Raw genomic sequence first — 27,863 nt, forward strand, 5'->3', positions numbered from 1 at the left:
TTTCTTTTACCCGTTTCCTCACCCTCCCCGCCCGCGGGAGTCTCTCCTCTTTCTTCGCCAGAGGTACAACGACTATTTCACCTACTCCTTTTCTTGCTGTCGTCCGTTTGCTGAGACGCGCAACACATCTCTCCGTTACCGCCTCCATTCCCGCTAACCCGCGGGCACGACCCTTCCTTCTTCTCCCCCTCGAGGCAGCGGGAAACCCCTGTGGCATTGAAGGGAGCCAGCTTTCATATCCCATTTGCCCCTATTTTTCATAAGCGATATTAGAATCTATCACTGGGAGACCCGGCAGGCACTCTACTGAAGAGGAAGGGACGGGGTAACCGTCGGGGGATCGAAGAGGGAAGTAGGATACCGTTAAAAAAGATAGAGAGACTCCCGATTATCGGTCGGGTGGGGTAACTCGATCGCTGACGATTATCGACCCCATTGAAGCAGCGACGTGAATGGATCCAGGCTCGCGACAGCGAGACCCTTGCCATTCGTATTTCTGTCTTTCTTCTCCGTCGTCGATGGAGACGAGAATCGAGCTGGCGTATATATTACATTAGCAGTCTGATATTTCATTCATCCCGACGGCCCCCGCCCCTCTCCTTCGCTCGGGTACCGATCGAATCGTCTCATTTCGCTGGGCTTCGATGTAACTGCTTCTATTTGACTTTCGCGGCCTTTCCGTGCAGTCACGTGTAAGGCAATGCCTCGATATCGATCGAATTTCTTACCCGAATTGACGATCGGGACTAGTGCATACCGAAGGCCTGTGACTTCACGTCACCGGCTCTTATTTCGTAATCGAATGTGAAATTAAAATAATTTAAATAAATTACGATGCCACCAGGAAATTTCCGACGCGTTTCTGAGCGATCGAATGATAACATTTCGGGGAATAACAATTTCTTGATGTTTGCGTTATCAGTTGACTACGTAGGCGTCGAAGAGACGCAAACTCCGCGGCGGCTTTGAATTTCGGCCGATCGCATCACGCGTAACAATAGACGACCATGGTGGCCGGTTGCAAGAGGGCTTTTATTCAGGTGCGATTATCATAAAGAATAAAAGAAACGACGCGTGCCAGGAATCGAAATGGAACGAGCATTTACATACGGCCCGCGTACGTATATAAACGACCAACGGAATTCCATCCGCGGGGAATGTATGAAAACGTGAATTCATCCTGCTTAGATTAGAATCGAGAACGGGAAGTACAAAATTAGCATAACGCATCTCTCATCTTGTATTTCTATTTCTTTATAACAATGCGAAGGTCGTTCTGAATTTCTTACGGAGTTCACCGTGCCTTTGGGATAAGTAATAGAATTATGAATATCGAAGCTTTCGACTAAATTAATGTACATAAAAAAGTCTGTCTAAAGAGAAATTAATTGAAATAAACAGGCATCTCTGCTCATGTCCCACTCTGAGACAATCTATCCAAAGGAGGAAAGAAACACACTATGGCAAGCATCGATAGAATTGCAAGAAGTGCAGGACAACGTTGAATCGCGCAATCACCAGTCGTGATTAACGCTTCGATTGATCGCAGCGTCAAATTAATGCTATTTATCTTTAGCTGTAGCGTCGTTGGCGCATTGGTGTCGTGTATTACCGTAATTACTAATAATAGTTTCGAGCCAGCTCGTTAATTACCCGATCAACGATCTCCGCGAGCGAAACGGCCGGTATTATTGACTCGCTAAACAGAATAGTCTCGACCATATTTTCAACATATTTGCGCCCAGCCGAAGTCCCGCGGATCGAAATTTCGCCGGCGGTCGCGCGTCGTCAGCACTCCTCTCACGTTTTAACGATCAACGGTGATTAAACAGTCATTAGCAGCCCGGTATCGAATTATTGTATCGCGGGTGGAATCCTCTTCCCTCCCCTGCACCCTCCGAGAAAATCATAAATTCCACTCACCTCTGTGCCTGTTGGTCTGCTTGTCGAACATCAGCATGGCGTCCTCGATCTGCAATTTCAATAAAAACGTGTTAATCATGAGGGAAAGCCTCGAAATTATTGAAATTATCGTACTACAATTATTTGCCGTTTTTCAATCGCATTCGAACCACAAATTCACCGAGAAAACCAATTCACGATATTAATTATTAGCATTTCTACGGATGTTCAGGTTCTTCGGAAGCAACGCTTTAAATGTTACGGAATTGGAGCAGGTAGTAATTTAGAGGAAATAGAGAAATCAAGGATTTTTGTCGATAGAAAGATGAAAATGACTGAAACATTAATTCTTTAACTTGTTCAGCCATTTTAGTCAACAAATATAGGAGAATACACCACAAGAAATAATAAATAATGCGTATTGAAAATAGACACAATAGTTTACAGAGTCTCCTATCGATCGTAGCAGCGAATGTGGAAACTAACACGAGTTTAGGAGCTTCCCTACATAAGCGTGATAAATACATGACAGAAAATAACATGTAAGGAGTGTAGTAAGGTAGCAGAGATTAGTGTCATAAATTAGTTGTCGCCCTCAGCCGATATTACCGGAGAAACGAACCCCTCTGCGTGTCAGGAGTCTCAAGTACCCTTCTGAAATCTTTATGGATCGTAAACAACGTAGAAACGCCGTGTGTATAACTTAGGGTAGCTCTATGAATTTTTTCAAACGCGGTCGCTCCTTATAGACAAGATTAGGGTCACACTGGAATTTAAGACTCGGAGACGCATGACAACAAATTCGTTAGAAAATACAATAATTATCCGTTATAGAGTGGTTTGCACATCTGTATTTATGCATTCCACAATCTTTATTTGAAATTATATTATAAAGGGAATTTTAAAAAACATCGCATTTCTCAACATCTTGTGTTACGGAGTTAATCAATTTGTGCAGTATCATGACACACCTAACTATAACCTTATTTTCATGAATCGTAGAAACGTAACGACTCGCTTTGCAAGGGACCCCCTACAGGGCCGAAACGTTAACCATACCACACGCTCGGATCGTCTTGTAATCTATCCTCCCACTCGGTAATCGATCAAGAAAAGACCCTCGATAAATTTCCCCGTTGTAGCTACGGGTATCGAGAAGTCCCACAAGGGTCCCAGCCTTGAATCGAACGTCGAGCGCCCTCGAGCGATTCCCGTGGAAGGATGAGAGTCCTTCCGAATCACGGATCGCTTGTGTTCCTCCAGGAAGTACGTGTGCGCCGTAAAAGCACAGCTGGACCGAGATTTACGAAGCACACCGCCGAGAAAGGCGTAGCAAGGGGATTGAGAATAGCGGGAGTTGTAGCAGGTGGGGGTGGTAGGGTGGTTTAGGGGTTGTGTTGTCGGTAACCGAAGTGCGAGCGGTAGCGGAGAAGCGCAGGAGGCGGGAAGGCGACGCGGCTAGTAGGATTTATGGGACAGTAGAAACAATAGGGATTACCTTTACCCCCCGCCGTCCTGCGAGTTCGTCCCCGCTTTGTTCCTTGCTGCTTCCTACGAAAGGACCGCTAGTTGGAGACGGTAGAAGCACCGGCCACGCGGCACGTGAAAACGGATCGGAATTGTTCCTAGGAGAATGGGTGGTGACGCGACGTAGGAGGCGAGGGAAAACCGTGCTGTAAGCAGCGGTTCGCACGGAAAACGGGGGTAAATATTAGATTATGCGATTAACAGTCGATGGACTTCGTTCGCGTGCACGAGGGGACAGTTTCATTCCGTTTTCATCCGTCAACGCAGTGTATCTCCGTTCACCGAGACTTACGTAATACGTTTCACGGGGAAAGTAACATCGGAGGGGCGTGCCAGGGGGAAGAGATAGGGACGGCGTTGATTTAGACGTTCGAAAATGTTGGTCACCGTGAACGAATGTAGCTGCGGGGAGAACGTGCTCGTCGAGCGACGAGGAAACGGCGCGGAAATGCGAAGTAATCGAGCGGAAGGGAATCCCTCCGCCGTTTTCTTTGAATTTTTGGCGAAAATTGGGCGTGTGTAATTTAGGGGATAATCAGGCGGTCATTGTTAAAGATTTCTTCGCTTTAATCGTGGAATAAACTCTATTTTCACGGTGACAATGAACAGTTTCTAAGTTCCTTATTTTAGTTCTTAGGTTTGGATTCTATTTAATTATTAATCTACTTCTTGAACCTTGGGGAGGGGGGTGGGGGGTTGCTAAATACAGAATTTGCGAAAAACGTTCTTTCGCGCGTCTCTGAAATTTTATTTGTTGCAGATACATTTTTAAATCGTTTGATTAAAATTTGAAACATAGTTTATCCACAAACCAAACGTTCTGTTTATTATTTAGCTGAACATCGATACCAGACACGTCCATATTTTTATACGCGCAATCGTCTGGAACCGCGAGGCCCATCCACCCTCGACACGGAATGGTTTGTTTGGATATCGTTAACTGTTTCGCGGGCTCAACCCGGGGAATAAGGATTGAAAACGGAAAAAAAAGGCGACTAACGGCTCCCGGAGTCCCGCTCCGTTGAAGCTAACGAGGGAAGCAGTCGCGTGTAAGGCTCGCAAGACGTTTTTCGACAAAGAATGATTCAAACCCTGATCGTTCTTCTGTGAATTGCCTTCTCTTTTTTATCTTCCAAAGAAACAGAGAAAAAAATGGGGGTACCGTTCGAATCCACAAAAGCGATGAGAACGAGACGAGTACCTCGGAGATGACGATTATTCATCGAAATAACTCAGGTCCTGTTGCTTTGAAAGTCACACGAAACATAGCAAGGAATTGAGTCTCTTAGACGACGTTCGTCCCATTTCAACTTTCAAAAGAAAAAGTAATATTATACGACGAAAGAAAGAGGGTACGGAAGAGCGGGGATCGAGAGAGACGGACCGAAGCTTTTAATGAAAACAGAAGAGGCGTCACAGCGTAAGACAAGACTAACACCAGGGACCCTTCCGTCATCGCCGAGTCTTTTACTCCCTCGCTCTTGTTTTTCACAAGGTATATGTTTTTTCATTATTTTGTTCGCATCTTTGTCGCGTGTATCCACCGATGCGCTTCTGCCAGTTAAATCAAAGTCGACGCGGTTTTTTGTTTGACGCTCGTGGATTTGTTCGTTCCAAATGTCTCGAACGTCAGGTGGAACGGAGGTGACGTCGATTAGACGGGGTTCTCGAGCACTCTCCCGCAGCAACGTAATGCCTCTCCGCGATCGAATTCGATGACACATCTCGCAAGGATTCTAATGCAATCGTGGCTGACACTGCGAACGCAAATAGACGTCTACGGGAATCGATAGACTTGGGACACGGAGTGAAGGTTAAACGCCACGGTAGGACCTATCGATTTCTGTGCATGACGTGGACAATCGAGGTATTAAAAACTACGACATAGATGGTGGCAAATGAAAAATCTGATTAATCGTTTCTCCAATTATTCGATCGTATCAGTTGTCTGTGTAAAAACTCAATTGTTCCAATTAGCGTAAAGAAACATCAAAAGTATGTTCCAACGATATCTTAAAAGTGTTCCTTGCAGTCATTTAATTCAACCGTGAAAGATCAACGTCTCCTTCGGGGAATTAAACAAGAATGTTTGCACTTGCCGTCTAGGGAAAAATGGAAGAAGTCAGGTCGAGACTCACAAGGATCAGGAATTCTGCGATTACCGTAGTTCTTCAAACGAGTGCAATTGAAAATAAACAGTGGAAATGAAACAATATAAATTCTCAAACGATCCCTTTGATCATTTCAATATTTAATTCATCGCGGACGTGTTCCGTCAAACAAAGGAGATCGCGCCACATTTTCTGGCATGGAATTATTTAAACTTTTCTGCCCAAGAGCGACGAAATCCTTCATCACGATGTACTTTGACGACCTCGAGTTGTTCGACGAAATCACGCTCTGGCTTCGAATCGACATTAATCTTCCTCTTGGAACGGTTTCTCCCATTTTCTTCTTCGTCTACTGGCAAACGATAGTCATCGTATTCGCGTTAAATGACGATTACAAAAAACATTTCACCGCGTTCCTGGGCGAATTCAGCTTCGACGATCATCGACGTTTTGCGATTATTTAATTCATTGCTTGCTGTAAATCATTTACGAGGCAATTATAATACGGGGTTTTGCGTTATTTATTTATGGAAGCGAATTTAAATCACCGGACAGTTTCGAGGATTTTCGTGGACGATATTATCGATATCAATTTCAGTCCCCACCGATGCACAGGGATCGCCACACGCGCGTGGCTTATTAAAAATGCACGTTTGGAAATATAAATTTGGAGTGGTTGAATTATCGAGGGACCACGGATAATCGTTACTGATACAAGGAATCCACAGTAATCCGCTTAGTTGGTGATTTTGACCAAACTGTTAGTTAACTTTATCGGGGGTTAAATTATTTTGAAGTTATAGTAAAAGTATAAATTACGTGTGAATTTTTTAAAAATGCCTTTGAATGGTTTTTTTTTATATATTTTGGCTATACTATTTGTGGTCTTTTTCAGATAATATATCATTGCTAAAATAATTATCGTACGTATGTAAAAGATATGCTATACATAGTCCTGTTCCAATTCATCAATAATAACAAAATCAGATGAAGAACAAATACAAAGGAGCTGAGGTGATGGTACTTGATGAAAGAGACGAGTGCCTCACGGTTCCGCGAGTTTCCAGAAGACAGTCGCAAAACTGTAAGTAGTTACGGCAGGTCATTAGTCAGACATGCTTTCAGCGGTAACGCGTGTAATATATGAAACAAGCAGTTATGGTGATTTTTCGTTACTACGTGTAGAGTTTCAAGAGTTTAAAACTTTATCGCAGTACTTTCCTCTTGCATATTTTCTCATAATTACGGAGCGACTTTGCTTGGAACTCTAAACGTGGTAAGAAAAAGTGGGCCATAAATATTTGTTTGAATTATCGCACCTGCTAGCGCTGAATACACATGTCTGGCTAATGTTTGCGCACAATTACTTGTGAAAATAACAGTTTCTTTCAGTGATGTTTATTTTAATTATAATTATAAATGAGGCACTTTGAACTAGGTAGCGGCCTGTAAATGTTTATTTCATACGAAATGAATTTAGTGTGTTACGCATTTAAATACAGTTATCCAATAATTACAGTCAGACAACGGTAAAATAACAACACATATTCAGTGTCCTCTAGCTTAAAGAGTTTGTGATTTTAATATCTACTGCCAACGAATTGAATAAAGATTTCTAAATAAATTTTTCAACAATAAATAGATGCGGTTCTCGAGCTCTCATGGAACGTATTTATTCCCATTTGACGAGGAACGCTTTTCAAGTGCATGTATCACTGTTTAATTAGCGATCCTGGCAGCCGTCAGACATAAATAATGAAAATTGGCTTAGAAATTGCAACCACGCACTCCAGTTCAGCTCCACCGGTTCCGGATGAAAAATTCAAGCATTCCGACGAGTGATTTTAAATTTCACAAAGGCGAGCCCGTCTCGGTTTCTCCCAGTGGCCCATATTTCATCGCATTAAACGATTCCAGCCTCTCGACCGTTACATTCATTCACTTAGATCAGAATTCCGTGGTCGAGCAGAATTAATGGCGGAAAATAATTTTACATAATGGGATTCGAAATAACGGTGTAATTTCACCAGGGTTCCCTCTTCTCAACCGTAGGGACTCGCGGGGGTTGAACAATACTGAAAGGTTATGGAAGGATGAAGGGAAAGACGTAGGAGGGTTGCCCCACCCCTCGACGTCCCTGCGGAGCAATCGACTTCTGGTGAGTGGGCGAGGTGTACCTTATTACAAGTTCGATTCTAGTGGCGTTACAGCTCTCCGTGGACCGTGTTGTAGATTGCTGTCTTACGAGCCCTGTCCTTTATACCACGAGGCGTTCCCTGCTCGCCAGATACACGTCGTATCATTTCCCGCGGCACCTTTCTCTTCAAACACCTCGGCTCCGGGGCTCGAGAGTTTGGCTTTCTTGTTTGGCAAACTAATTTAAAAGGGCGCCCGGGAAGTAGGTCAAGAGTGTACCCTTTATGCGGACTTTTTGCATTCGGGTATCCCTGACATTTGTAAGTCGCCCGAGCGGAAATATTACGGGAACTAAGCTGATGAGAAATTACGGGATCATGGCTGACGTCATCACCAGGGAATTCGAAGTACGAGGGTGTCCATAGTATCGGGAATTATTGGACGCGGTATTGCTCGTTGTTCGAACACCGCGGGCATGTTGAATATTAATTTATGTAATTCCAATTTGCATGCGTATACACTTTTCAGCTGACTTGTTCGCGAATCCAATAGTAATTTCTTTGATTGTATTTTCAAGTACAGTAACTTACAGATTTCGCAAGACATATGATTGCTGTGTCAGGGAAATTACCGTAAATTTAATATTTATTTGTACGCCGTTGATTATTTTGCATTGAATTAATAACGTTGATTGTAATCCGAACGAGTCATTCGTTATTTCAACAATAAAATGAATATGGCCATTGTCGGCGTGTTTATTACTTCATGTTAAATATATAATTGAAACGAGTAGAGCTTGTTGCAGTATAAACAATAACCTTGATTGTAGTCACAAAAGCTGTTCATTATATAAATAATTAACGTTGTTATTTTTACTGTACCAATCTTTATTCTTTTCGATTTTACATTTAAGACATAATAAAAATGAAAATATAAAATCAACTAACAAATACATACAAAAGATATCTACATGTACAGTTACTTTGAATAACATATACACGTATGTAAAATTATAAGATATATAGCTAAACTCATGTCATTGCAAGAACTGGAGGAAGAATACGTTAAAGTGGAATGAGGTCAGTCCGTGGCCAGACGTACTTTGTACGAAATTGGAGCAGCGTTTTATTTTCCTGTAACTTCTGATATCTGAGTTATTTTGATAATCGATCGAGGAGGAGTGTTCCAACTACTAAAACCACGTATACATAAACAAATATTTACATAATGTTCTTCTAAAGATTAACAACAAGCTCTGATAATCTCTTCGCAGGCACTAAATTATTCCAATCATCCCAACTCGACCAACAACGCGTAGAATTTTTAATAAAAATAAAAATCACCCGTTTTGCTCGACAACAATTGCCTGCCAAGAGTCGAACGATCCAGTGGACGGGGCGCAACAGCGACAAGCATTAAAAGGCGTAGAAAAACGGCGGGCGACACCGAGCCGGCTGGTGAAAAGCAGCGTGTCGACGAGGCAGCAGGCGAATCAGAAACGAAGCCGAAACGAGAGTCCGGAATCCCTCGAACAGCGGAGATTTAATATAGCTCGCTGCATACTAAATCTGCAGGGATGGAAGTGCCGTGGCCGCGATAGGGCGCGACGCGGAACGCGAAATGCCCGTGCGGCGAGAGGAAAACTCATCGAAATCCCTAGCCAGCTAGCTCCCTCTTACCCTCGATTGTCCCTGACGGCTAGAAAAGGGAGGGTGGCGAAAGAAGGGAAAGTGAACGACAAGGGGGCGCGAGCGAGAGGGAGAGAGCATTCTTTGGAAATCCTAGAACTGCTTCTGTAACGACGCTTCTGTTACCAGAGGGGTAAATCGGTATCGTTTCGTTTAAATCCACGTCGTTTTACGAGCCGGCGATGGCGCAGAGGAAAATAAGGGGGAGGAAAAAAAAAAGGAAAAGAAACGGGAAACCTTTCACGTAGACGGGCATGCCTGGCGTGAGCGCGCACCTCCGGCGGCGGTGTTTATTTTAGAATGCTTCGTCCGTCTTCGTAAATGCAATTACGGTCTTCCTGCGGGAATCGATTATCGCATTAGGTTATCTCGTCGACGCATCGGCTTCTTGAACGCCGGGGATTTAAATAGAAACGTTTTTGGCCGGCGAGTGGCGCGCTCGTGGATGTAAACAGCGGATACAGCGGTACTCTCAAAAATCTAAAATATATTTTCTTTTCACCAAAATTATACACGCAAAGATCCCTCCACGTCTGACACTCCGTCCACCCATAGACTGGTATTCTGGTTTCATGTTCAAATAACTTAATTCACCGTTGTACAGTTTGTTCCATCCCGTTTAATTACTGAAAGTGCCGTCCCCGTGGAGGATTTTTCAATTCCGGGCACAAATGAAAATCACTCGAAGCGAGATGCGGCGAGTAGGTTGAATGGGACAGTAATTCCCAGTTTAACTTGTTGATAACATCCGAACTGAAGTGCGGTGAATGCGACCGCACGTTGTCCTCCCGCAGTTTCTATTGCAACTTCTCCTGGTCGCCTACGATTAACAATAAGCGCACGCTTCAGGCGGGATTTTCATTTGATTAGATAGTGTACAGCACTTGTCACGAATCATTTATAAAAATTCTACTACCTAGTTACCAAGAATTATAAAATACTTTCTAGTTTTTAATATAACTGAAACTCACGACAATTAATTCCAAATGAATGAGATGTCATTAATCTGTTTGAGCCAGTGCGATATAATGCATCAAAATTCGAAGCTAGGCAACGCTGTGCAACAACGAAGCTAATTTCGCGTTTAGGAAATTGTCCGTCGGAGCTACTCCAGGGCCGTGAATGTTACACAACGGCGAATTATTCGGGACGAAACACCGGCGACAACGTCTCGCGCGCACAATCAAGCAAATTCGGTTTGCGACACACTTTTGATATAAACCGTTGATGAAACGAGAAATTCCGTCGGCGCCACCTCTTTGCTCAGGACTGCTCGAAACATTGTTAGGTGGTAATAGGATAGGATCCAAGTCAAACGGTACAGAGACGAGTTACACCGTGCACCGTAGCCGAAGATTAGCGATCAGTTATGGAGTGGGAAATACTCTGAGTATCTCGACGAAACAATCTTTCTTCAAAACTTTAGAAAATTCTTTCGATCAAAAGTCACGTCTACGTTTTGTTTGCGTGGAATAATTTGACCAAAGCTTGAAGATTCGCTCGCGATCATTCTTCCCTCCTCGAGATGCTCGAATTTACGTTGCCTCGTTCGACACCACTTGGACTTCAAATTCCATTAGCGATAATGGAATGAAATTTCCATCGACGTTACGTTTAGTTTAGTATTTCCACAAATAAAATTAGAAAGTGTTTCTGTTTCCACTTACGAGAACGTCGTCGAGCCTATTGTCTTTGTAATTTTCAATATCGTTTATTCTTTAAATTTTGAACAAAAATGTAACCTTATGAAAGACACAACTTATAAATACAAAATAAAATTATAAAAAAATAAAATAAGGAACATTGCACGAGAATAGTTAAGAAACCAAGAAATCAGTCAAACTATTATAACCGTTACATCTTTGAACAGTTGATAAATATTCTATTCAGAAATACAATATAAGAATCTAAAAATATCAAGTAATGCAACATACACTTAACTACACATAATTGACGTAATATCGACCAAGCAAATTCTGCCTATGACGAGCGAATTAAATATTCTCAGAACCACAGAAGCATCACGTGAATGGCTAGGAATGGTATGCAAATATGCAGTGCAGAGGAATCATATAAATAAATATTAATCGATAAACGAGCAATAATGTCCCCGTCGTTCTATATCGACTGTTCGGTCCGATATCTCCAAGGCTGGGCTCGAATGGCATTTAGACCACCCCGGTTGTTTCGGTAATGGACCCCCGGGCACCCGATTGTTTTCGTTTCTTTATTTGCCGCCCAGTCGCGGTATATGTTTTCAGAAATTATAATTGGCGCTATAATTTGATTGATTGGAGGAACACGAAATAATAGGGCGCGAAAACGAAATTCTCCGCGGAATTACAAGCGTCGACGAGGCGGTGCTAAATATCGCGCCGTTGAAAATTTATTCGCTCGGTGTGCCGATTTCCCGCCTTCATTTTGTCGTTAATAATTAGAAATAATAATTAGCGGTCGAGAGGGTGGGAGATGAAAAGGAGTTCAGCTCGTAAGCAGCGCTCAGGAATAAGCGAGTTTGGAATAATAATAAATCGCTAGCGACAGTGGAAAACGTCGGCTGGGTTAATTTGAGAGGTGCGCCAATTAGAATTTTTTTCCAATCGCCCCGATGAAAAACATAATAATAGTCAAGTGCGCCAATATAGGAATGAAAGGAGTTCACCCGGCGGACCCGGTTTTAATGGAACGCCGCGTTTAATTACTATTTTGCTTGATTATTTAGTTTTACAATTCTCTCTGATTTTAGGTGGGAAACACAGAATGTAGGACATTCGACAAATTGAATAATTCGTGACTCGAAAGGCTATAAACTTATCCCTTGACTTCCTTTAGAGGTCACCGTAAAGTTTTTCATTTCAACGAAGAAACGTAATTAAAAGCTCAAAAAGGAACATGGAAAAATCGAAAATGAAACTTCTTTCTACGTAGGATCGATCTTGAAATCAAATTGAACGAACTACGATAGTCTTCACTATTTCCAAGAAATCCAAGAGCTGGAGCCTACCATGGAACACAAATTCGTTCCCCATCGGTGTGTTTCTATTTTCTCATTCTGTCCTTGAGCGGCCACGTTCAAACATTTCGCAACGAGTCTCTGGAAAATCCGCGCGGAGCACGAGAATTCGTCTAGTTCCAGCCGCATCCCAGAATTAAATAGAACGGAGCCGTAGCCCCGACATCGTGATTCTTCCTCTTTCGACGGCGACGAGGGAAAGAAAACAAAAAAAAAAGAGAGAGAGAGAGAGAAAGAGGAAAGAAAGAAGAGGGGAAAAAACCGTAGATGGGCGTCTAGCCACGTTAGGCAGAAAGTGTACGCGCATCTCATATAATTTTCCGCGAAAGTTTCCGGGCGCGCGCAAGGTGCTCCGTGCAGGCATCGTTCGGCTTAAATTCATTTTTGAGCACCGAGTCGGAGTCGGGTTTCCACATCTGCGTGCGGAACTCGTTTTGCTCCCCTTTCTTTCTCCATTCCGCTCTTGTCCTCCATTTCTCTTCCGCCGACTTCATCGCTCCGACTTGAAAGGTAAACTCCGGCGCGGCGGAGTTTCACCGAGCTTTTTCATCGGAACACGATTCTTTTCCCCTCCCTTCCGCCGCCGTTCTTTTCCCTCCGCGGACGTTGAGGGAAACGGGAAATAAGAGATCCAAACCGGAGTTCTGGTTACCTGCGCCACGCTGCGAACCGAACGCGGAAACTTTTTAAGGAACGAACACCGCCAGCCTAATGCAACCTTTACGAGTCATTAATTATCGAATGCTACGTCGTTCGAGGGCAACGCGCTGGCTACAGTCAATCTTCCACTGATTTCGCCGACCTTTCACGAAATAATCTGTAATCCGATTCTCGTTCGCTAATGGCGACGAATTTTTGTCTCTCGAGGTCTGAATACTCTTGACAAAGCCACGAATTTGAATGAAAATATTGAAATGTAAAACGTGTCTTAATTTAAAGATTAATGAAGCTAAACAAATATATTTAATATCACTTTTTATTATAAAAATAATAACTTTGACGATACGGTCGTAACATATTGATTATATATCTTAGCACTCGGGGGAAAACGCTATAAATTTGAGTGTTATTTTTATTCCAAAATCGCGCATCTCGAAGAGTTAACAGGTCCTGTATTGTACTTCGGTAGCCTAAGCGTTAAGCTCCACGTGCCTGCCTCAGAGTTCAAGGCAGACCAAAAATAATCAGAGATCCCTTTGGACGGGAGTTTCTCGCGCTGTGGCTTCAAATACCCGTGGAAAGTTTTCGATTTGCGTTGGAATAATTACTCGAGGCTTGATTACCCATCCGTGGTGGCACGTGGACGTTCCAGCAGTGACCGAACGAGGGTTCCGATGTGCCCTCATTTATCTCCCTCTCTCCCTCTCACTTTTTCCCTCTTGTTTCCCCATTTTTCCCTTGGTCTCGGTTTTTTTCACGAAAGTAATCCCCGCGAGAAAAACCATCCCTTCCTGCACGAAGGATTTCTTATTCCCCGGGAACAACGGGGTACAGGCTATCGATCCGACATCGAACGACAGCCACGGCGACGTGTATTGATAGCCGTTGCGGCGGGCTTGTTTGCTCGAAACATCGAATTTTCTGCGAAGGTTTACCGCGCCCCCCTTCGTGTCGACGAAGAAGTCGGAGTCGGCTTACGTGTCGCTGAATAAACGGATCAACCCTCCCGCGCTCGCTTCTCTTTGCGAGCTACTTAAGTTCTTTGCCACCCCCCCCTCTCCTTCGTCCGCGTCGCAGCAGCGGCAGGGCCCTTCCGTCTCGCCTTTCCGCATCATTATTCGTCGAGATGCTCGCAGGAAGGCAAAACCGCATCAATGTCGAGGGAATTTTACGAGGGAGCCGCGTTACCGCTGGGAAACATCGTTGTCGGGATTACCGGACGGCCCGTTTGAACAATTCCACCCTCTCGATTCTCGCGAAAAGAGCCGCGAATGTTTGCGGATATTCGAGACCTGGTTCGAGCTCTCGATATCCCTGTCGTTCTTGTGAGCGGATGAGAACCTGCGCCACTGGACACCGCGTTGTTCCACACGTCGACGCTGAGGGAAGTGTCGGAAATTTAACGCGGGTGTCACGAAACTGAGGGATTTGTACTAGATACACTGGGCCACGAAGAACCCCTCGTTCTCCAAATAGAGGTTTGTAAACTGATCGATTGCACTCGACGTTACCAGAGGGGAAATCGAGATTTCTATTTTTAGGTCATTTTCACGTTGGCGTGGTTCTGGGTCTTAAGGTTTAGGCGAGGTACATATCCGGCGACATCTTAAGCTGAAAGTGTACTATGGGGATGTTCATATGGCTGACAGATTCTTTCGCGATTCAACTATTACGTAGATACGTGAGCTAGCAAATACAGTTAGTTTCATGATAAATATGAGATGCCTACATGCTCTACCAAACTATGAAAAATTTCACCGTGGCTATTTTATGAGTGTCCGCGCATAGGCAACTCCGCGCGGTATAAGTTTGAGCGAAATTTGTGATTAGGAGTTACTCGAGAAAGAGGGTCGTTGGATGGGAGATTGTGAGAATAGCTTGGGTCACGAGACGGTTTGCAGCGATGACTTTAATTCGCAGCTCTGATCTTTCGTCTGTTTCAGACAACGCGGACGCGAACGAGACAGCTCGCGAATCCATTATTAAAGATCCAGCTTCGTTTAAGCAAGGAAACACCCCGACGGCAGGGAGGATTGTCAGTGCACAGCGATTTAATATCGTCGTCGGGTGCGGCAAACTCTCGAAGGGAGATGGGTAAACCGGTCTCATATTTCAAGACTTGATACATAAGAATTCTATAACGAGCTAGTATCACTTTCGTTTCACAGCTGGTACCTCGTGGCACTCATTACCATACTCTTTTGGACGCTAATTACCACGAAGCTGGAGCGTTCCTTTATCACAGAGTGGAAGAATTTTAGTCGTGGAACATTATTTGTTGGTAGAAACGAATTTTGATATGGTTTAATTAATTGCTAGTGAAGTTTAAAAGAAGTTTCTCTTCAAACAAAGTTCGATATCAATTTATTTAAAAAAAAAAATTAGTAATTCTACGTGCCAAACTTTGGTATTCTTGACAACTCATTCAAGTTAACGTAATTCATTGCGTACAAATAATCCGTGGGAATGTATGTTTTCCATATTTTCCTTGCACGTCACACAACACACAAACAACACGGAAACGCATTGACATCGATCGAGAAACGCTGTAAACGAATCGAAAACGCGAATAATCCGGTTTAAATACCAAATATTTCGTTGGCGGATTCGCGTCGATTTTCATATTGGAATATTTAAGAATGATTTTTACAAATGCGCGCAATCAAGCGTGGCGCACGTGACCCGTTTATCAAGCCCGAAGATTTATTCGCCGGTATGTTATAAAATTACCATACTCGGTCATAAATATGTAAAAAACTAAAATATATCGCCACGTCTGGGTTGTAAACCTAGTGGCTGCGTGGTCTTAATACAACACTAAAAATTAGATTTCGCCGCGTGACAAATAAACTGCCGCACTTCCGTACACGAATGCCCGACCGTGTACGGTAATATTCGCGGCAACGTTGGAAAATACATGCGATGAACGACGCTACCGTACTAATTTCAACTATTTGTCATCGCGGGTACAATTCAGGGAACGTTCCGAACAACGTAACCTTTCACTATTGCCGGGCATCGCATTAACTTCAAACAGTAGGGATGCATTTAGATTGATTAAGCGACGCTGATGTTTCAGTCAATCTGTTTCACCCGTCAATTAATTAGCGTGGACGCGTGTGTTATATAAAGTACCGAAACGAGTGATAATTATATAGAAGAGGTATGATAAACAGCACATATGCATTTGGAGTTTGGTAACGTAAACTAGGTCGGATGTAGACGTGTTTGCGCACCTACGCGTTGACTCTTCCACTGCTTGCCTGTGTAAATGAAATCGCTTCACGTGACTTCCGCTCATTCTCGATCTACGCGGAACAGGGGTGCGTTGAAGTTTTGTGGGAAAAGATGAAATTCGAAGTAGGACGTTCCGTCGAAAAAAAAAAGAAAAATTCGTACTTCTGAGATGGATCGGATTATGCAGAACACATTTACTACTATTTCAAAAGTTTCTATCTACTATACGTTTGTTAATATATTCGCGGCCGCGAAATCAGATACTCCAGCTGAACGGGTTGAAAGAATGCCAAATGGGTCGCGGAGGACATTATTTATTTATCGACGATGATCGCGGTCCATTAGCGAACCGCGAGTTCGTCCTCATCGCCACATTTTCTTCCTCCTTTCTCTGCTGGGACCGCATCGTACGAGTAGATAGCGAGTTCGTGACCGGAGACGTGCCAGGCACGAGCACGGACGTCGTGAGCACGCGGCATCAGCTCGGTATCTTAGATTACGTGTTTCGCTCTGTTCAGGACGTATCCTGGAATTTCAATGAAGGGTCGTTCCGAGTGTCGCGCGAGTAACGTTTGTTTGTTGTTACGTGTCCCTCGATAGGAAATCTCGCGGCTCGATTAGCCTATTTCCCTGTCACGTGTCCTCGGAATTGGAACGAATAAATGAATACATATTCCATATCTGCGCTCGATTGAATTGGCAAAAATGCTAATCTCGATGGTTGGACGACGCTATGGAAATGAAAACGGTTGCGTAGCGTGCAATTTTGTTTGTTCTACTCTTTACGTATGAATTTCGCGAGAGTACTCGAATGGATGCCTTTACTATTATTGGTGGTTTGAAAACAGAAGAAAGGAAACAAAAATTAATCGTACCTATTTGGGTACAAGACCTACGTAGCCTGCTGTGCACAAACGTAAGTATTTCCATTAAAATAACACGACTGATGTGCCAGCTTCTATAACAGATTCGATAATGCTCTTTGTAAACACGAAACATCAAATTCGAACAAATAGTTTCCCCGTAATTGCGAGTGTACGCGGGATCGAGGTTTGACCCTGTTTATGCTTTGGCGAATCCTCTGCCTCCTTCCACGAATTCTTCCCCTTTTGTACGAGCAATATCGGCGTTACGTGATGTCCAGGAGTTCCGCGGAACGTTTGATTTCGTGCATCGTTCGTAACAGCCCTATCTTTTCCTCGTACGGTCTCAGAATATTCAACGAGCCGGACGAATTCGCGTGTCTTTCGACGTTTGTGCTCGCGCGCGCGCACACGGCATGCCAGGTGGCGTGTACGGGAAAATTTACGTTATCGGATATCGTTTTCCGATTGGCTTTCGACAGAAATTCCGACGAAAATTAATGAAACTTTGTCAGTCGAAAACATCGTCATCCGTACGTTCATCTTTCTCGTGCCTGTGACTGTTCCTTCCTCGGGTGATCTCCAATTCTCTCTACCATCCCCCTGTGCCTGGTTTACGATACTTACGGAACTCTGTTTAGCTCGGTGCACGAAAAACTGTACGATATCCTAGATTTTTGTGCTGGAAACTATATCTCAGCTTCGATCTAGGACAGAACATAAATATACAGTAACTCATCGTTTCGCAAATAAAAGAAAGAACCATTCGAATAAACTCGAATACCGTACTTGAGTTGCTGAGATAGTTACACGAAAAAGAGAAAATTGTAATCTGGAAGGTGAACGAGTTTGGAGAACGCCCAGGGTCATAAATGAAACGCGATACAATGCGTATCGCGCGTTCCCGTTTTGGTAGCACCTGTTTCCACGTTTCCACTCACGCATTAGCAACAGTTCTCGATCCAATTACGGAAGTGACGGTGCCTGCACGCGCGTGAATTTCTTTTTTAGCATTTACCCGCGGGTGCTTCGTACGACAAACGGTCTATATAAAAGTTACAGCGCCAGTTTTATCCGCGCTTTTTTTTACGATTCGCGTGGAAAATCAGCGACAGCAGAAATTTAACCCTTTATTGTGACGCGGCAGTAAATTCATAAAGCCGACGGGCGCAGTTGCCGTTGCTTATAAAATGAACATTTTTCGTCCATAACTCTGCGCTGCTAAGGGGCCACAATATATTTTAATTACGAGTCGTTCTAACGGCTACGCAATCGTTGCAGTGAATTTAATATCCTCGATAAAGCCAATAAAGTCTGGCCGAAGAAAAGCTCCACGTAGGATAGTTGTGAATTTATATCTCGAGTCTGAGTGCATTCTTTAAAGAAATCTCAAATTTATGAAGGTTATGACTTCTTTATTTTTCTTTAATTTTTTTCAACTTCATTACTTCTTTATTTTAAATACGTTTAAAAATGATATCGGGTTCTAAGAAGTCTACATTGCAAAAAACGATTCTAAAAAATCAATTGTACCGTGAAGGGCAATCCAGATTATCGTTGTTTTAGGTATCTACCTGTTGGCCAATGTAATTTTCTACAGACTCCGTAATTAATCTCACAGATTAATTTTACGTCCTCGTTTTCTCCAGGTTCATCCTTTGTTGTCGCAATTAATGAAGAATTTAATATTCTGCACACAATCAGTTACGTAACGCTAAATTAACCTGGCAGGAAGAAGAAAAAGCCTGTATTCAGTGCGCAACTCAACACCCTTAATTGCCAATTATACTTAAACTTTACATGTTTTCCTGCGCAGGTCTGATGTACTTAATTAAAGTGTGAAAAATGTACTGGAGATTATACAAATCCTGAAGGGCTGTTTTATAACTTGTTCAAAACTTAAAAATTAATAAATTCTCGAAATTCAACTTTTCATCGCAATAATGTTTCCTTTTATAATCGTTTAAAACAGTAATTACTAATTTTCATGCATAACGTTAGTCGTAGAGACGTGACGAACCCTGAAGAGTCCCAGCAACCAATATGGCCGATCGAGATTCATTAACGATCTTTCTACCAAATAAATATCCTTGCTCCGAATGTTTTAGTTGAAAATAATTTTCAAGTAGCGCCACGAGAAATCGTCGTCCTGTATTAATTCGTCGTGCTAACCGTTTTGTCATAGTTTTGTAGGATGAGATTAATTATGGACTTCGAAATGGCTTCGCAAAGTGGACCGACCTGGTAGCGAGTATCGCGCTTCGTCTGTTCGCAAACTTCGGTGAACAGTTTAACCAATGTATATTAAGACGCTAACTTTACCACCAATTTACACAAAGTGGTCGTAAACTACCTGCTGTAGTACATGCTGCGTACAGCTTGGGACCGTTTCGAGTGGCTGCATGCGAAAAATCGTGCAGCTTTGCCGATTATCGAGCAGTCGATCATATTTACACGTGGTTCAAACGCAAGTAGACGACTCAAGTATCACTACTTGTGTATTATTACTCTAATATTGTTATCAGAATGTTACTATTTTTAAATTATTACTTTGATATTGCTATTTGAATGTCAACTAGTTGAATGTTCCTGTCCAACTTTTGAGCATTTTCGTACAAAATGATACAATAATTTATTCTAAAAATATCCAGGCCGACGATGAATATCTTTCAAACCTTTCCATCAGTTCGATGAATATGGCAAACCTCGCGAAGCGTTTGTCCCCGTTTCTTTTCAAAAATTCGTCACAGTTCGAACCAGGCCCCATTCTCTCGGCCGAGGGTTTCGAAAAATCTCGACTCGACGGCGCGAAGGAGTCCGTTCATTAAATTTAATGGCATCACTCGTTCGAAGCCCAGCTTCGACCAGGTGATTATCCTTGACGTCCGTGCGCCGTCCCAACGATTCGCTTCGACGCGTACAACTTGATCGGTAGGAATCTGATTCTCAACCCCTATAAGATCGTCTTACCAGCCGATACACGGCCGTGCGACGGACAGGAAGTCAGATCTGGTTAACAAACAATACTCGACACTCGGTAGGGAAGTCGTCATTGTCGTTTTACGTTGGCGGTGATTTCGCCTGCTCGTTGGAGAGGGTCAAACAGAGCCGTGGAAGGGAGCTAACAGTTAGGCGGCTGCAGTCTCTGGCCTTCAGGGGCTTCTTAATACCATTACTTCTGGTTTCGTCCGTTGAGACCGTGCCACGGGCACCCGGCGACCAAGAGTTTCCGATACCGTGCACTTTCCTCCTTCCATCGACGTGTCAGACGGGAGAACACCGTGTCGATAAACGAGTTACGTACAGGCGGAACGCGTGTCTCTTGTCTTGGGACTCGATTAGAAGTTAAGACCAACTTCTAACGAGGGATTTCGATAAATATTAGCCGGGGGTTCGCGGGTTTTTCCGCGCGAAAACTTGCCGCGAACTTGCGACACGGATATCGGGAATCTCGACGTCTAATGGCGATTGCTGGTGTACTTGTCAAGGATAAACGTACCGAGACACGGGGATTAACACTTTTTCATGTGTTTAGGTTTTCTTTACTTTTGAGTCATTTTCAGAATCGACATGTGTCGAGTCATATCGATGCTCCAGGAGCGTTTACTCGAGTAACAACCTAAATATCGAGCTCTATTCTTTCCAATAATCTGTAGCTGAATTTTGCATATTTCCCATAAATGCATGCACACACCTCGTGCATAAATTCATGTTTTGCATAAAAGGCGCTCTCTGCATATTTTACGTGCACGAACATCCGCAGTCTGCTTAGAAGAAACGCTGATTCTTTATTTTCCAACGTAAAAATTGAAACGCCGAAGTCTAACATAAGCTTGGGTCTAGACCCAAGACCCATCGACTCGCAACGGTTAACACGAACCTCCCGTGACAAAATCTATGCACAGTCCATTCGTCGTTGTCGCGGGGCGGAATGAAATATTGATAACGAAGACAATTCGAACGCTTCGTTATATCGATTGTTCTCGTTAGCGTTCTAAAGCGGTTATCGAACGATCGTCAACGATCACAATGGCGAAGCAACGCTGCACGCGTTCGAAAAAATCAGCTGAAAGATCCCTATCGATTCGAATCCGTATCTATTGACCGTGCAGCGTAAATTTCGCGATAAATGTCAGACGCTTTACGCATCGTGGATTTATCCACGCCCTCGCCACCCCTTTCCGCCTTTCATCGCTGCGGATGGTATTGTGTGCGTTTCGGGTTCATGATTTGTTGCCGTAAACGCACGGTTGATTCCTACCTCTATCGCCATTGTTATCATTATTTGCTAATAACTTAACATTTATATCAATTACCGAGCACGAGAAGGGGAGGGGAATTTATCATTCATCGTGTCCAACGAGTCGCGGATTATCAGTGGATTTCGCAACGGTCTACTGCGAAATTCACCGCTGCTCATAATACATTTATTTCGGTGAAATAAATATTCCAAAGGAGCAACCGTACGAATGGCCAGATTGAATATCGAACGTGCACTCGCCTAGCAACGATTCGTACGTGTAAATAGAGGTATGAAACGATACCCGATTGTCGGAATTCGCTGAATCGGATACCCCTCTAATTTCCAATCCGAATTTGACTGCTGAATTAATTTGAAAAAATTACCGCTTATATCGCGGAATGGCGAATTTTGACGCGGCAACATTTATAATTGACCGTGGATGGTATCGATTCTTACGTAGGGTCACGGAGGCCTCGTAAATCTCGTCTGGAATTTATTATGTGTTACGTTAGATTGATTATTGTTTTAGGTCAATTAATAAACTTATCCAGAATTAGAAAAAATATGAATGCGTTGTTCGAGGATTAATTCGTATGTTACAATTGCGAACTAACCTACTTAAGTGTGGATTATGACGCTGATTCTGGTTTATTGAGAAATTTGAGTCCGCAGGGATGAGTGACGTATATTCGATTAGATCAGAACATTACAACTAGAGTTAATGGATCCAAAAGTAGAGTAAGTGATTCAAAGCAAGCAAGGATCTAATCCTCTCCTAATCAGTCTACGTATCCTACCGAATCTCCCATTTGATCTCATAAGCAAACTTGTGCAGCTGCTCTTGTCATAAACGTGACGCTATTAATTCTCTGACCAACCTATCAAACTAATTATGTACTAACAAACTATCAGGTAAACAAAGGCTCTTCAACGAACGATTAATAGTGCTACGTCTAAGGCAGGGGTGCTAGATAATCCTAACCGACGAACCGCATAACAGGTCTATCACAAAACAACCCTAAACTAAAACTGCACGTCATAACATTTAAAAGACAAAACGTACTTTAACTTACGATTCCGTTCTTCGTATATTTAAACACACGTATGAATTTGCATACGTTTTCATGCATAATGCATGCTCCACGCGTACATGAGAGTTCCTGAAATGTAAGAGGCCCTCTTTCGATCTCCGAGTGGCCCTGCAAGCGACTCAATCCGAACTTCAACGTTCGAAACTCGAAGGGAAGGAAGCGCAAGGAATTCACGGGGGTGGAAGTAGCCGAACGTAACAGATTCAACGGTCCGTCGCAGACCTCGTCCATCGTGCACGGGACTGGATCGATCGTAGATGCAAACCGCGCCCGATCGTCCTTTTCCGCGTTTTCATTTTCTTTGTCCGGGGGAATGGTTTATTCAACGTACGTCGACCTCGTTTCCCGGTACTGTAAAAGGATAATCGTGTCCTTCCCGAGCCGGTCTGCAAACACACACGTTCCGTCGGATACGAACCATGAAGTATTCAGCATGCGACAGTGCCGTATGTCGAAGCGGAGCATCGCTTAAGTAAAGAGTGTTACAAACACGGGAGCCCTTTGCAGCGCACCCCGTTCTTTCATCGTCCACCTCCTTCGCCCTCTACCGCGACCATTTCTCTCTAACAACACGTTCTCGGCCTGTCACGCTAATGCCGCTTCTAACTTCTGAGTGAATCGCTCGTAAAGCTGCTGCCTAAAGTCACGGCCGATCGATAACTCGTGGTGTGCATAAGTGCGCGAGTTTCTTCGCTGTGACTATGAGGAAGGGAGGCCAGAGAGAGGCTTTTACCGATTATCGATGTCTTAACGATAAGACTGCTCAAGACATTAATGGTCGACACCACTTGAATGATCTAAAATAGCGATTAATCTAATCGACAATAATCGCAAGCTATTAACGAGTGTTTCGATCACCAGAGATTGTAATCGTAACCGTGAATCGTTACTTTGATTAAAATTGGCTCGACAATGGTATGAACACGCGTCGTGACTTCGCGTCGACCGCCATTCGACCCCGGAAATCAAGCCTCGCTAATAACGACACCGATAGCGCGCGTCGTCGATATGCGCGCGCGTGTGCGTTCCGGTTGTCGCGTTCATTTGCAAGCCAGGAACCTGTAAACGCAAATTGGGATTCGTCGGTGCGCGCCGAGTCCCGGCACGTAAGAATCGCCTTTAACGAGTTCATTACGAGAACGGAGCTTTCGAGCTTTCGCGTTGATTCAGTTGCACCGCGACTCCGGGCAGCAAACGTTTACTTCGCATTAAATATTTGATGTAACACTTTGGCGGTATTTAACGCGCTTGAAAAGAAAAAGTCGAATTAGGATATGCTGACCCATGATAGTAACTACCTATTAGATAGTAGAAATTCCAACCTTTAATTTGAATTTTGTTAGAATCGAATCAGACGATTCTACAACTATCGATTAACAATAGTTTGCGGGCAGTAGATGATATCGCACGTTACAACAACCACGAAGAATGTTTCCACGATCATAAGTCAAGGTAATTAAGTTCTGTTTTTGATAGAACGCCAATTTCGTCGAGTCTCTATTGTTTACTGCTATAATAATTATGTTGACTTATATATTCAAGTAAAAACCATTGTACAAGCTAATAAACCTTAACGTTAATTTCAATATTTCCATTGACATTTACCGTGGTTTTTATTTGCAACTTTGTAAAATTAAATTTGATATGACACGTAATAATTCTAGATTCTAAAAATGATTGAAATCCTAGAACCTTTCACTCGAGACTGCCGAATATTCACCACTATTTATTTTACACTTAGAAATCCCTCTATCGATATCTATCAACAATTCCTACGTTTTAATTTCACTAAACAGTATGCGAGGAATATATTTGATCAATTTCCTTGACATACTTGCTGGATTTACCTCGCTGACATTAAGCGAATTAAATATTTCATTGGAAATCGAGAATAGCCGATTTAATTGAGTTCCAACGCAACTGGAATTCAGATATGTTACGAAGGGATATATGGCGAGAATAACGTAGTGGATTTAATAAACTCTACCCGAAAATAACGTTGATCAATGGACGGGGATGAAGTACGTAACGGAAACGCAGAATTATTTTTGCTTCATTATGCAGGTTACGAAATCACATTTTCGTGTAATTTCGTCAGCTGATGCCAGCGCTGTCTCTGTAAAATATCGTTACATAAAATCCACTATCCCTTTGCTGTTGTCACTTCCAGAAATGGCTCGGCGAAATGGTCGGCTACGCGATAAATCGCGGATTGAAATTCACACATGATAATTTATGCAGCCTCGATATTCCCAGATTCGCCATTTTTCTGCTGGATCGATTGTGAAAGTACATGTTTTATTATATAGAGTTTCTTAATAGCGTTGCTTAGCGATACGACGTGTGAATAATAGGGAAATAATTTCTGTCTTAGAAAATGAAATATGTTGTATGCATTAGAGGGTTAAGATATAGACCAAAGCTCCAAGTGCTGACAAAGAAAAATTCTACAGAAAATAATTCAATAATACTAACAAACAAGGGACAGATGCTCACTTTGCGTTTAATTTTGGAGAAACTTACTTATCTCAGGTGTGGATGAAACGTCCGATATAAACCCGGTACTTGATATTCAATTTTTCCGCGATAAAGACAACAGCGGTGAATTTATAACGGTCGAAATAAGGTGGATGTCGAAGATGGAAGTCGATAGATTAACGCGGCGTATAAGCTATCGTCGAATGTCTACGAATTCAGGGAACCATTCGGGAACGGTCGAGTGTAAGTGGACTCGAAGGGAACGGTACGAACGGGAATTTGGTCTGGGCTCTGCACCTCATAAATTTGAGTTATTCTCTCGGTCCTCCCCTTTCCTTTCTCTGTTTCCGTTCCGACTTCGACGAGGCGCCCTTAAGGATTCTCCAGGAAGTGAGTTATCGCCCCAGGGCCATGGGCTCTTCTTTTCCGCGCTCTGGGAGACCGTGAGCATTTCCAGAAGAAAAATATTAGCAATGACACGCCTCATATTTTACTCCCGCGGCTTTCCGGACGGCGACGTTCCCGTATTATCGGTTCATGAACGTCGTTTCCGCGGAAGACGAATATTACGCGGTTCCCGGTAATAAGGATAAATGAAATCGCCGCGAGATTTCGTTTCAATTCCACCGACAGCGTGAAAACCGTTTCGAGGGCACCGGAATAAGGTGAGATTAATATTTCGGCGAAATTAGGTTGCAGTAATTGCGTCGCTCGTGCTTCGAATATCCTTGTCTCGCGAGAATAAGGATTATACTCGATGCGGTAACCGTGCGACTGAGAGTAAAGTCGCGAAAGCTTTGGTACCTCGTTCATAGAAATCTGGATAGCAGACGTCGTCGCATCGTTATCGCAAGATGTCTAAGGAACATGAATAAGTCGGTCCTCCGCATACATCGGGAGTGCAGTTTCATTCTGAAATATGTCGCAGCTGTCACGTGTTCGACGGACCGGGTGATTCCATGCAAGGCGCACATTTAAATATGAAAGAGGATTTCTTGAAAATTTAGAATCCTCTGGTAGGAGCGTGACGCCGGAAACAAAATGTTCCGAGAAAATATTGGCGGATGGAAATCGCAAACAATCTAAAAATATTTCGCATAGAACGTATCCAAACTCGGTTACGCGCAGAATTTTTCCCTTCGTGTCCCCGGTGGATTTCTCGGTATCGGAATAAATATTTCGCGTCTGTCGGTTGTTGAGCACTTGAAATGAGAATTTATAATGCGAAACGGTAAAAAATGCTTCAAGCTGCTTAATTTTTATGTGGAGGTATCTCCAGAGAAATATGCGATATGAATATGTATAATACTAGAATTCTCGTGAGTCTTGCTTCGTCTACTTAGTACGTAGACGTTCGTGACATCATGGAATTCGCTGCGCTTTAAAATCGATGTTGGTATTTATTTTCGTACGAATAAAGTAAGTACTTTGAGGTTCTCAGACCTGCGTATGAAACGTCCGGAAGGAGCAAAATCTCTGCTTCTGTGAATATATATATCAATTTATTTGCAAACATCAAACCGATTATTTAATATAGACTTTCTTCGCTAGACATAGAAGGTACGAATACTTATGGGACTGACTGAATATAAAAATAGCATTAAAAGAAATCTCTACATAAATTAGCACTTTCTCGGATGAAAATTGACAGAAACATTCTTCGAAGTAAGTATTAACGACACACGTATGAAACATTTACACAAGCCACCGCACGTTGCTAGAAAAAATCTTCAAGCATTCTCTTGTTAGCCAAAAGATGTTTCCTCTCGGATCATTCAGGATACAATATCCCGCAGCGTTTTAATACAAAGTTTCCGCAATCACTTGTAGGCGTGCATCGGCTCGTTGGAGCCTATTAAGGGATGCAGAGAGGCTTCGAAGGGGTGAATTGCCGCGAAACAAAAGTTTCGGCCGAGTGACGAGGCGAACAAACGGCTGAGAAAGCATTACGAGGTTAGAAGCGTAAGAAGGTGCTCGCCAGCGAAAGTCCCTTCGGCGCGAGGAATCCCGAGTTGTTCGTCGATTGGAAGACAAACAAACAGTTGCCCGCCCGACGGAGAACTAAGCGGAAGACGTTTCCTGGGCTCCCTTTCCTCGAAACGCGAAGTTAGGCCGCACAAGCGCGAGCGGGGGCCGCGTTCGTGCACTCGCACCGCTAACTTTCGCAATCTTTTTAATTGTATTGCCGTGAGAGCCGGTGATAGAAAAGTTCCTTCTTTCTCGCTGTCCGTTCAGAAGGGATTCGCGTTGGCCAATATATTTCTCCTTTCACCTCGAGTACACTTTTCTCCGTTCTACGTGCTTTTCGCCCGAGCTCCTTGCTTTCTTTACTTAGTTAGTACTTCTTGCGTATTTTTCGAATGTAGCGAAGGAATCGGGACGGGAAATATTCTCTGCTAATTGCAATTAATACCGTTGAAGCGAGCGCCGCTCGTGTTAGTAGCTTTTGCGCATTTATTGTTAATTAGACAGCGAGTTTTATGCATTTATGGCGCATTAATATTGGAGAAACGTGTGCCGAGTGGTGTTCCGAAATATTCATCTTATTATTCATTTTGGGAATATCAATATTAATGTAACATCGATTCGTCGAATGTATTCTGTGTGCACCTTTTGTGTGTTCTGTGTATGCGATTGTACCGTAAATGGATACAACACGCAGGATGTTAATAATGTTGGATTCTTCTGTAAATTTATCGTATTCGTTGATGAAAATGAAATCAGTTTTAGATCGTACAAATAATCTGTAAAAACCTGACCAATAAATTACTCGAATTAATCCATGTAAAAAATATTTTTCTTTCAAGCGAGAGATTCGCCAGTGAATTTCTTGGTTTTTTCGAACACTCGCTCGCGTTGTTTCTTTATCTAGAGGCCACCTTCGTACCCGACCAACCCTCGACTGCTTTATGAA

At 43.1% G+C, this 27,863-nt stretch overlaps 1 protein-coding gene across 7 annotated transcripts in view; it reads right to left on the minus strand.

The window, feature by feature from the left end:
• LOC128873116 (RNA-binding protein Musashi homolog Rbp6) overlaps positions 1 to 27,863 on the minus strand; it is a 760,808-nt gene that overhangs the window by 139,927 nt on the left and 593,018 nt on the right. For all 7 annotated transcript variants that reach the window (XM_054116431.1, XM_054116430.1, XM_054116427.1 and 4 more), the window contains one exon: positions 1,924 to 1,972. In XM_054116431.1, coding sequence (XP_053972406.1) covers positions 1,924 to 1,972 — 49 coding nt within the window. The remainder of the gene's footprint in view (positions 1 to 1,923; positions 1,973 to 27,863) is intronic.

The sequence above is a fragment of the Hylaeus volcanicus genome, chromosome 3 (assembly GCF_026283585.1).
Source record: "Hylaeus volcanicus isolate JK05 chromosome 3, UHH_iyHylVolc1.0_haploid, whole genome shotgun sequence".
Lineage (NCBI taxonomy): Eukaryota > Metazoa > Arthropoda > Insecta > Hymenoptera > Colletidae > Hylaeus > Hylaeus volcanicus.